The sequence below is a fragment of the Sphaerodactylus townsendi genome, linkage group LG02 (assembly GCF_021028975.2).
Source record: "Sphaerodactylus townsendi isolate TG3544 linkage group LG02, MPM_Stown_v2.3, whole genome shotgun sequence".
Lineage (NCBI taxonomy): Eukaryota > Metazoa > Chordata > Lepidosauria > Squamata > Sphaerodactylidae > Sphaerodactylus > Sphaerodactylus townsendi.
In genome coordinates this window covers 77,509,784-77,520,506 of record NC_059426.1, presented here as the reverse complement: position 1 = coordinate 77,520,506, position 10,723 = coordinate 77,509,784, and the positions used below count along the sequence as shown (strand labels likewise).

Sequence of the window (10,723 nt, the reverse complement as noted above, 5' to 3'; positions counted from 1 at the left end):
TTGCATGGATTTTAGTCTTTATTTTTCCAAATACTGGTACAAAAATATATGAAATATATGAAATATTAATTAAAAAACCCAATCCAAGTATTACATAAAATATAGTCACCTGCAGAACATCTGTGCTCCTAAAAACAATTTTAAAAGATCTTATATAACAATTCTTACAGGAAAAGAACAAAGTGGTGGAAAAGATACATTATATATACATGAAAGTGACATTTTAAACAAATGGTGTAAGAAAAAAATATTCAAAACTGCTGTTCCCAGAACAACAACTATCAGAATCCATTCAAGTATATATTGGACTTGAACTAATGCTCTATTCAATGACATGTCTTTTTTTAACTGTTTGAAAAATGAAACAACAGGGTTCTGTTCTTAAATCACATGCATCTTTGGACATTTTAAAGGCAAAAACAAGACCTCAATAATTTTTTATGAAGATAAATGGTCAAAGTTATCAAATTAACTCAAGTTAACACAATAATTAATGGCACCCTGTGACTCGTATACAAATGAGCAATCTTCATTCATCCAAGTCTGCAAGTGTGTGTGTGTGTGATAGTATAATCTAATAAGAATATCTGTAGATTTAAAAAAACTGAAATTTATTTAATTTTATGCTTCTGACTTTCATTGGAAATTAGACGCATGAAAACGCTTTTGAGTTAGGAATTAAAGAATCCCTACTGAAAGACTATAGTCCCAAGCACCTTTTGATTCAATGGGACTTATTAGAGATAAGCATTCATAGGATTCCACTGAAATCAATAAGGCTTACACAAAATCAATGATTCCCTTAAGTAAAATACACTAGCAAACCAGCCATATCAGTAAATATATTTAGGGCTGACACATTTCCAAGTTATTAAAAAAGTTGTCTTCTTTTGATAAATCTAGATTATGGCCTTTGGTTACAATTATTAAGATTAATACTTTATGTTGTCTATCCCTGAGTTCTTCCTAGGAAACACACCTATTATTTATATATGTGACAGATATATGTTAGAAAGCTGTGGAATGTCATGAATTTCTAGCATTTGTCCATTATATGTGCACAACATAATTGTGTTTACTGGAAACATGGACAAACAGCATACCTGTCTCCCACACAAAGTGTACATCAGCACTGATTTGTGTATAAACATTGTATTCAACTATCAATTCAACATCAAACATATCTGACTACTAAATAAGGTACTCAGGAAGACTGACATTACATGTTAGCTCACAAAGCGCTCATGAAACTTTGTAGTATAAGCAAGGACTTGTCCAGTGTTTTATTTGAGACAATTATACAGTTTAAATATGTATGCTGCTGCTTTTTGAAGATAATAAATGCACTACAGACAATATGTGATTTAGCTGACAAATGAAGCAATGGCTATGATCTCTAGAATTCCTTCAAACCCATACATAACAAGCAGCACAGCATTAATAATGACATCTGCTCTCAGGACATAAGTCTGCCACACTAAAAAGAAGACAGACAAAATTACAGTACCAACAGAGATAACAAGACTGACTCCCAGGGGAGCCTCTTCTTCTGTCAGGTTCCCTTTAATACCTAGTTAAAGGGAAAATATTACATTGGTGTTAACCTGATAATGGAAATAAATGTGATAGTCTACCAGAATGCAAATCCAAAAGGGAAACAATAAATTGCGTACCTATTGGTCAAACAGTTAAACAGTAAACTAATATTACATATACAATACAATGTAATGGACAAGGTCACTCAGATTGAAGTAAGAAATTGGGAGCATTCTCATCCACAAGGCTCCAGCCGTTGGATTCTATAGCTAGCTTGGAGAACAAGCTTCTAGCCTATAGAGATGTAATTGACAAATATATTTGTATTCTTCCTTTCTTTTGGAAAAAAATAAGCCATGCAGCTCCTTACGAATGGTTCAGCCCTTTTTTGATACCTGCATAATTTCCATATACAGTAATAATAAAGTTATTACTGTTACCAACGATCAGACATCCCAAACTACTACAGCATGTGCTGTGAGGCATGAAGTGTAGAGCCAGATATCTGGCTTGCTTCCGAAAGCTATAGCTCTTGACTGGAATCAGGATGAAGCACCGTGACTCAGCATCTGTCCATCAACTTGCAATAAGAGATCTAAGTGTGTGGAGCAAGAGTTAACTGCCAGGACAGGGAAACAGGGTTTTTCCCTTGGGCTGAACCAGGTTTTTCTCTTGCTGCTGAGGTTTATGCAGCAGCATAAAAGAAAAGGTTTTGTATCTAACACTACATCCTGTGATACCATAGATCACATTTGTACTTATGGAGGTAACTGTACTGAGTAGCAAAAATAATGTTGCCATTTTCAGCAACTCTGTGAAGGAAAAAGACAATTTAAAGTATGCTGCTTTAATTCGTTACTAAAAGCAGCACATCTTTGCTATGATAAAAACACAAAACTACTTCTATTGGATTGTACATTGCTTTTATGTTGCCACAACAATGTAACGAGTCCTTTGGTATAGTTGCAATGCAAAAAACATTTGATTGCATCTTCCTGTCTTAGCCCTTACTTGCATTGAACACTGCAATATTCTTTTTTCAGATTCCACTAGATATTAGACTCTTTTTGCCAAAAGCAATGATTTACTTGCACAATTCAGGACAATCAGGTCAATGAACCATTTTAATGTTTAACATTTAGCATTTAAATACCTTGTAAAACAATCTGTTAGTTGTATTAAATCAGCAGATTTAACATGCATCTTTACAAAGAGATTAATATTTAACAATCTTAATGTGAACAGTGCTATTCAACTTACCAAAGTATAGTCGGATTGATTCTAAAATGGTCATAATGAACAGCAACAGAAGATCAATAGTCAAAAAATTATCTGGATAAGTGAAAACTTGGCCTGTCAAAGAGTAAATCATGAATTGCAAAAACAAAGAAACAACAAAAAATAGAAGACAAAAGTTATATCAGCTCTACAGTACTCAGAAGTATCTGGTAGTTGTATATCTGAAATAACTTACTTTTATAGAGACAGATACTTTATTTGGTCAACAACAACAACAATAACAACAGACCTTTATTAGGAATAAATATCAAAATAAAATCATAAAAATAATAATGACAGAACGGATTAGATTTCCCTTACAAGCAGAGCCTGCAGCAGATATTGGGTTGTAATACCTAACATACAAGGATAATTGCTGTTAAGTAATTGAACAATATCAGCTTTAGGGGAGCAGTTATGTATGTACTGTGGCAGAAGGGTTTCCCTAAGCGACTCATATTTGGAGCAATGGAACAGGATATGTTCCAGCATTTCAATACGAGCTGGACAATGTGGGCATACTCTGTCCGACAAGGGAGCATTCCAATAATGGCCTTGTGCCAGGGCTGGAGAGTAGACATTGCATCTGGCTCTGGTAAGGACCCAACGTTGCCTAGAATCAGTGATATGAACTAGGTATGAGGCCATTTTTCCAGCCATTAGATTGAATTGACCCAAAACAGGGGAGCAATAAGCTGTTCTTGGCTTGGCTCATTAACAATTTGCTGCTCTTTGGTCAAATAATCTAGTTCTTGACTCACCCCTTAAAATTTCTTGGGGCTCCATCATGGCAAGGGCCTCCAGGGATAAACCCATAGAGGTAAGTTTGCATATAATTGTACTCCACCATTTCGAGGTTTGTAGTTCGGGTAAGGCCTTGTGCAGTAAGCTGTTGGGTTCAGTGTGAAAACACAGTGTAGTCCAAAACTTAAAAGTGATTAATCAGGTCCTAGTTGTTAGTAGGTGCAGGCTGGCCTCTAGGCATAGAACTGCATATGGGACGCAGTGGGGTACTCCAAATATTCTATATAAAAAAGATGATTGAACCCTTTCTATTGATTTGTTTCAAGCACCAATCCATACTGGGACCCATTATAGAAGTTGATACACCTTGAGGGCTGATGGTATATGTTTCTGCCCTTTAGCATAGAAAAAGTTACTCACTGCTGCAATCACAGTAGAACATCCCTTAACTGCAGCGTTTCTATGATGGACCCACTTCACATTGCATTGAAAATAAATCCCCAGGTACTTAAAGAATTTCACCTGTTCAATGGCAGTACCATATATGGTCCATCTATGCATTGTAACCTTGTTTGAAAATACAATTATTTTGGTTTTTATGATGTTGAGGGTTGACAGATTATCATTTGACCAACATAAACAAATAAGGAACGGCTAACAACAGACAAGCATAATTAACCAGCAATTCTATTGGAGATCCTAGATCATTATTTTCTACTTGCAACATAAAGGAACTTTGCCACTGAGTGTGACATATTAGGCAGGGATTTTATCCTCAAGCAGAAAGTTAACTAAAGAGTCATTAAAGCTAATGGAACTACAAAGATAACCAAAGTGCCGGAACAACGGAGGCAATACTAGACATTTCCTGACATCTTAATAAAATTGACAATGCATAAGAATATGTGAAATCAACTTACTTTTATAAATAATCATCAATAGGGTTGCTAAGAAATAAAATATATAATAAACTCCATTTAAATTGAAAAGAATCTGTAAGGACACAGATGACAACTGGCAATTTCTGTTAAGAAAATAATTTTAGAAGTGATTTGATCATGTTTTAACAGGGCTTCTCTTCTCTCCATCAAATTCCAACTATAATTCCACTCTGTAACTTGAATACTCAGACTATTTGGTCAGACGTAACTAAGATTTGAATAACTGGTAGGATGACTATCGCTTTGGCCCCTTCCACACATGCAGAATAATGCACTTTCAATCCACTTTCACAATTGTTTGCAAGTGGATTTTGATATTCCGCACAGTAAAATCCACCTGCAAAGTACATTGAAAGGGCATTATTCTGCATGTGCAGAAGGGGCCTATAAGTCCCCACGAGGAAAAAAATGGGATAAACATTTTCTAAACAAATAAATACATTTTCCTGCATAAGCCACCAAGCTGTTTTTGTTTTGATTCTGTAGCATTGGTCACCAAGCTCAGAAAAATGCACAATGCCAGAGCCCCAAACTAGCTAACTCATCAGAATCTTATTCAAAATAGTTTAACCCCATAGATATAACCCAAAAATGCAAGGGGGCTTTGTGAATAATTAAAATTATCCAGACAGAAGACGTACGCTGATTCATTTCAAGTCAGACACTCACTGGTTTGTAGAGAAAAATGTAATAAATAAATTGGTAGACCATCTAAATTTTAAAAAAGAACTAAGCAGAGACTTCAGTGAAAAGGTACCACTTGGGCTTCTCCTTTAGCACCAGTATCAGAACAAAAATATAGGAAGCTGATGTCTGGATGTAGCCTGCATTGCTCACAGGGAGAACAGAATGAGCCACCAGACCAAATTTTTAGTTGAATATTCATGTCATACATTATATACCAACTGTTTATCTGAATTATGCTTTAAGTCCCATTCTATTTATTTGGATGTAGACTATGTGGAAAATTTTCATGGTCATACGCCATCTGTTTTTAAATGGTTAAGAAATTTGAGCGCTGCATTTTAATAGTTTAATTTTTAGTATTGTTTTATCTTTCCACTTGTTTGTATTAATGTTGTAAACCGCCCTGAGCCCCTCGGGGGAGGGCGGTATATAAGTGGAACAAACAAACAAACAAACAAACACTCGTTTCTGGAAGTCATGTCTTGGTTCTATATGGGGAAAATGGAGGAAAATATGGTCTAGTAGAGCCCTAACCCAGTTAGCTCAGGCTAGCCTGATTTTGTCAGATCTCAAAAGCTAAGCAAGGTCAACCCTGGCAAGTATTTCAATGGGAGACCTCCAAGGAATAACAGGTTTGTGATGCAGAGGCATGCAATAGGAAATCAACTCTGAATGTCTCTTGCCTTCAAAACCCCACAAGGGGTCGTCGTAAGTCAGCAAAAAAGAAAGTCTAGCAGATATTGTGTTAAGTTTTGATGTAAATATCCCCAAAGGTAAACTCCCTGCTGAACCATAACACTTTCCAGATGGTCTTGGAAAAGTCCATCAGTCTTGGCATGACTTGTCTCAGAGCTGCTATGAAGATAAATGGAGTAAGAATTGCAAAACATTTTGTAAATTGAAATGCGATATAAAACAATTTACATGTTGTAAATTGAAATGTGATATAGAAACTAGTTATAATTTTGATAAAGATAAACAAATATGTGTGCAAAAAATGAGTGCTCAGATGTGATTTTACGGGTCTGTTCATGCATATACACTATACCAAGCCCGTCAGGGGGACAGTTCACAAGCAAGTCATTATTGGATTTTTATCCTGCCATTTCTCCATTTTGCTCAGTGAAAACAGTACTAAAATAAACAACTATCATCAAAATTCAAACTGCAGCAGTTAAAGCATACAGGAACTATATATATGTCCTGTACACACATTTCAGAAAGTATAGTACTTGCCGGACACAATGTGCATGACCATTCCTACACTCTACCTAGCCTAGTCTTTTCTTAGTTAAAATGAAGGAAATTGGGCCAATTTCAATTAACAGAGGATTTTGATATTAAAATCTTATCCCATGTAAATGACACATTTGCTTATACGTTAAGAAACAGTGCTGCTCCATTCAGACAGCAAAAGTGTAGCAATTAGTAGGTGAACCCTGGTTTGCAGAGAGAATTTTATTGAAGTCATACTTGAATTCCCCAGAAAAAAGGAATATGGGACAAAAATTAAGGAGGCATTATAATAGCGGAAAAATATGAACTTATTTTTTCACGTCATTTGGGAATGTCTTCCAGTTACAGCATTACTACCTCGAGTGAAGTTACCTATTTCCTGAAAATCATTTTGCTCACCTTGTTGTCCAGCATATGGATCAATCAGAGCCAATGTACTCAGCTTCTCTCTACCTCCTTCAAACACAACTAACTTAGAATTTATCTGAGAAAGATATAAAATAGGAGTCTTCAATAGAAAAACTTTTTATGTTGACTTGTCTTCTAGGGAACCCTGGAGTATCACAAGGGCTTATGTGTGTTTTATAATGAGTATTTTCATATATGCATACAAGGCTCATGTGAGCCTCAGGACATTCCCAATGCTCCCTCGTGTTTCCATATTGTATTATTGTAGATTTGTGATGGCAAAAATATCTTCAGTTCATTGTTATTCATCTAAGGAACCACCTGATGCAACTTCCAATAAATTCTTTCTGAAAACACTGATGTAAAGAAGCAGAATGGTTTGTCTATCTGAATGCAAAAGAAAGGATACAACAACTGATGTTCTTCCTGTCCACAAAAAGAAAAAGAAAAAATTAGCTGAAAAACTAAATTTGGGGAACAAGGACTGAAAAATTACCATTGGTCAAATGTATCTTGCTGAGCTGAAATAACTTTGTCTTTTGAGGAGGATGCATGTTCCTGAAGCAATCACTTTTGGCTGTGATCGTAGTGATGTAGAGCATACATAGCCTACTTGAAACAAAAATACAATACGGAAATATTTATCCTCTACCAAAACCAAAAGATAAGGGGTAAGAAAAGAATTTTCTTGGCATGGTAAAAAAAAAACTTCAAACCCCCCATATGTCCTTAAGCAGAATAAATATTTATTACACTGGGTCATTTAAAAAGATCCGTTATTTAGAACTGTCTCTAGCAATAATCGGAATACAAGGATTTTACCATGTCCACCAACACCCTTTTCACCTCACTCTTTTTTTCCTTTGAGATTCTTTCCGATGAAATCTTTTGGTGAACTTGAAAACTTGCTCACTTTTTTGTGTCATCTTGCAATGGTTTCTTTAGGATTTTTTCTAACAGATCTACCAGGCTTTGTGTAATTTCTGAAATTATGTTGATGTCTTCAAGAGAAATCCGGTGACACAGAGCCCTTTCTCAGTGAATTAATTGGGCTACACTTTCCTAGTTTGCTAATTATTTCAGCAAAGTTCTGACTTGGACTTCCACTCAAGCTGCCACTGCCAACAGGTGCCTTCTCTGAAACAGTCCTGCTAGATCAGACCAAAGGTCCATCTAGTATAGTCTTCAGTGCAGCAATAATTATCACAGTGGAACAGTAAGAAACCAGCTGCTGATAATAAACAAGTCTTAATGTGTAAATTTTCACTTGTCAGGAGGGGGCGAAACAAAATTTTAATCTAGCCAAACAGAAGTGTTATGGATTAGGCATACATATGATTTGCCATCAGAATACAGTGTGTTTTGGATGACATTGTGCTTTTCTTGAGAGTGTGTTTGTGGTTTGGAGTGCTCTTGACCTCTTTTCTATCCCTGGATATTCAGATCACAGGGCACTTTTTCAGCCCCATCCAAAGGAGAGGGCTAAAAGGGTCTAGGGAGCAGAGTGTCCTTGAGCCAGCATGTTTGCCCTTCCCGGAGCACTTTCCCCTCTTGGAGATGGCAGGTTGGCACAGCATTGGTGGCACGTCCCATTGCCTCCAGGTTTCGATGGGGCTGTTAACCTGCTCAGGGTGATTCACCAGTTGTGGTTGTTCCTGGAGAAGGGAGAAGTGGTTCAGTCACACATACTTTAGAGACTGGACTTCTGTGACACAGGGCTACCTTTGAAAATGGTTCGGAAACAGAAAGTGGGGCAGAATGTGGCAGAGTGCTAACAGGTATTTGCCATATGGATGCTTCTTCCATTATAAATCACTGGTTTCCAGTTTGTTTCTAGGCTCAATTCAAAGAACTGGAATTGACTTTAAAGCCCTAAACATTTTGGGTGCAAAGGACTTGAAGGTCTGCTGGTATCCACATGCTCTAAGACTGAAGCAGTGATGCTACAGGAACCCATGTTGTTTCAGGGGTCCATGCACAGTCCTCCTTATGGTGGCCCCTCCTCAGCTTTGGAATTTCCTCTTGCAAGAGTTATATTTGAGCCCCTCATTATAGCAACAATAAATTCTAGAAGACTTTTAAACTAGAATTTGAACCTCTAGCTTTGGATTGGCCTTAATGTGTCAGTTTTATTATTATTTATATGGTATTTTTATTATGAGTTATCGTGTGAATTTTTATGGAACAGTATATAAATGTTCTAACTAAATACAAAATTTATAATTAATTTTAAATTATTTATTCTTGTTTATTTCTTACATTTGTAACCATCTTTCCGCCTCAGATCTTAAGAAGGCATGCATGGCCTTCCCCACTCTGCCCCATTTTATCTTCACACCATTAAGTGTGAGGAGGGTTAAGCTGAAAAAATTGTGATTGGCCAGATATCACCCAGTGAATTTAATGGAGAAACAGGCATTGAACCCAGCTACTTCCAATCTAGCTGTGCTATCCTAAGCAGAACTATGCCTTTCTAACAGTGTAACTCTAAAGAGATTTACTCCAGTCTTAACCCATTGATACGAATGGGCTTAGACTGGGGTATATCTACATAGGATAACACTGTAAATTTGTTGAAGTCAATGCTCATAGAAGAATGTAACTGTTAGGGTGGCACTGCAAATAACATTAGATCTGGATCTCTCGGTGTACTCTCACCTATTTAGCATTGCGTTTCCCAGGTAACTCTCTAAGCCATCACTTTAAAGCTAACTCTTCAAAAATACTTAAAGTACTTTAGTTCCCAGCCCTTAGGGGGAGGGCGGTATACAAAACTAATACAATGAAAATGAAATGAAATAATAGTAAAATCTCCTTGCAACCGCTAAGCCTTTGGTCTTATTCTCAAAGGTGCTAAACCTCCGTCTGGGCTTTAAACTGCGGGTGGGGACTCACACTACCCACTGTTCCTCCATACAAAAAATCCATGCGCACAGAAAGCTAGCATGCAGAGACTTTTGCTCCGACAAGCCAGTTTTTAATGTGACCGGCGGTTCGGAGCTGTATCGAGCCCCGCGAGCCCCACCTGCCGTCAGCGGCGGCCACGGGATTTATCACCTCCACGAGAAAGCCCAATAAGCAAGCGCAGGATCGCGCTGCAAAATTGCAAGCCTTACTCGGGAGTACGTCTCAGGGAATATACAATGGAACTTGCTCCCGAGTAAGAAGATCCAGGATGAGGGTGCTCCGTGCACCGACATTTTGTTTCATGGTTGCCATGGTAATTGATTTTTCTCCCCAAGGCAACGGACGCTCTAGACCAGGTTACCTAAGCGCTCGACTGCCCTTCTCTCGGAGCTCCCTGTGTAAGTAACCGAGACCTCGGCACTTTCAGTGACCTCTCTCACCTCGCCTGACAGCCGCCATGTCTACCTCTCGCCCTCAATCCCCGCCTAGTTTCTCCCCCCGCCATCCCGACAGTCTTTGCGCGCTGTCCCTGGGCTTTCGCGTTGCCGTTCGTGGATTTCCGGGCGCCCGAGAGTGACTTCGCAGCTTTCTGCAGCTCGGAGGCGCTCGGGCTGAATCGGCCAGCTCCGATTGTCTCGGATGTCAGTGGCAGGATTCAGCAACCTTTCGGCCCATCCTTCGTTAGGTCATAATCGGCAAGAGTCGGACCTCTTCGGCGGCTTCACAGGAACGGCCTCGCCCAGATCGGGCATTTTCGTGAGTTTCCGGACAGGCGATCGGTGGCATTAACTGGGAGTTTGGCCTCTTCGGAAGAGGTCGGCTAAAATCGGGGGTTGTTCGTGTAAAAACGAAGCGCGTTCGGGGAGCCTCGGCTAATTTCGCCCTCGGCTGCGCTCGGGAGAGGCTTCGGACAGGATCGGACGAGGCCCTGGACAGATCGTTTCCTCACTCGGGATACTGCAAAATCGAGTTCGGGTGAGATCGGA

At 38.5% G+C, this 10,723-nt stretch overlaps 1 protein-coding gene across 8 annotated transcripts; it reads right to left on the bottom strand.

The window, feature by feature from the left end:
• TMEM80 (transmembrane protein 80) lies at positions 1-10,323 on the bottom strand. Of its 8 annotated transcripts, XM_048483929.1 has the most exons (6): positions 10,178-10,323; positions 7,653-8,485; positions 7,240-7,439; positions 4,479-4,572; positions 2,797-2,889; positions 1-1,570 (listed from the first exon to the last, which is right to left on the bottom strand). In XM_048483929.1, exons 3-6 carry the CDS (start codon positions 7,327-7,329, stop codon positions 1,365-1,367), a joined length of 483 nt encoding a protein of 160 aa, XP_048339886.1. In that variant the 5' UTR covers positions 7,330-7,439; positions 7,653-8,485; positions 10,178-10,323; the 3' UTR covers positions 1-1,364. The 8 variants fall into 8 exon arrangements, with proteins under 8 accessions (XP_048339886.1, XP_048339884.1, XP_048339890.1 ...); XM_048483927.1 differs by having other exon boundaries at positions 7,240-8,485; XM_048483933.1 differs by lacking the exon at positions 7,653-8,485 and having other exon boundaries at positions 7,240-7,256.
• Between the last annotated feature and the right edge of the window lie 400 nt (positions 10,324-10,723).

Coding starts and splice junctions, on each gene's coding strand:
- TMEM80 (XM_048483927.1), bottom strand. CDS start 7,329: ATGGTAATTTTTCAGTCCTTGTTCCCCAAATTTAGTTTTTCAGCTAAT. Junction 4,573..7,239: donor CAGGAAGAACATCAGTTGTT/GTATCCTTTCTT, acceptor AGAAATTGCCAG/TTGTCATCTGTGTCCTTACA. Junction 2,890..4,478: donor ATTGATGATTATTTATAAAA/GTAAGTTGATTT, acceptor ACTCTTTGACAG/GCCAAGTTTTCACTTATCCA.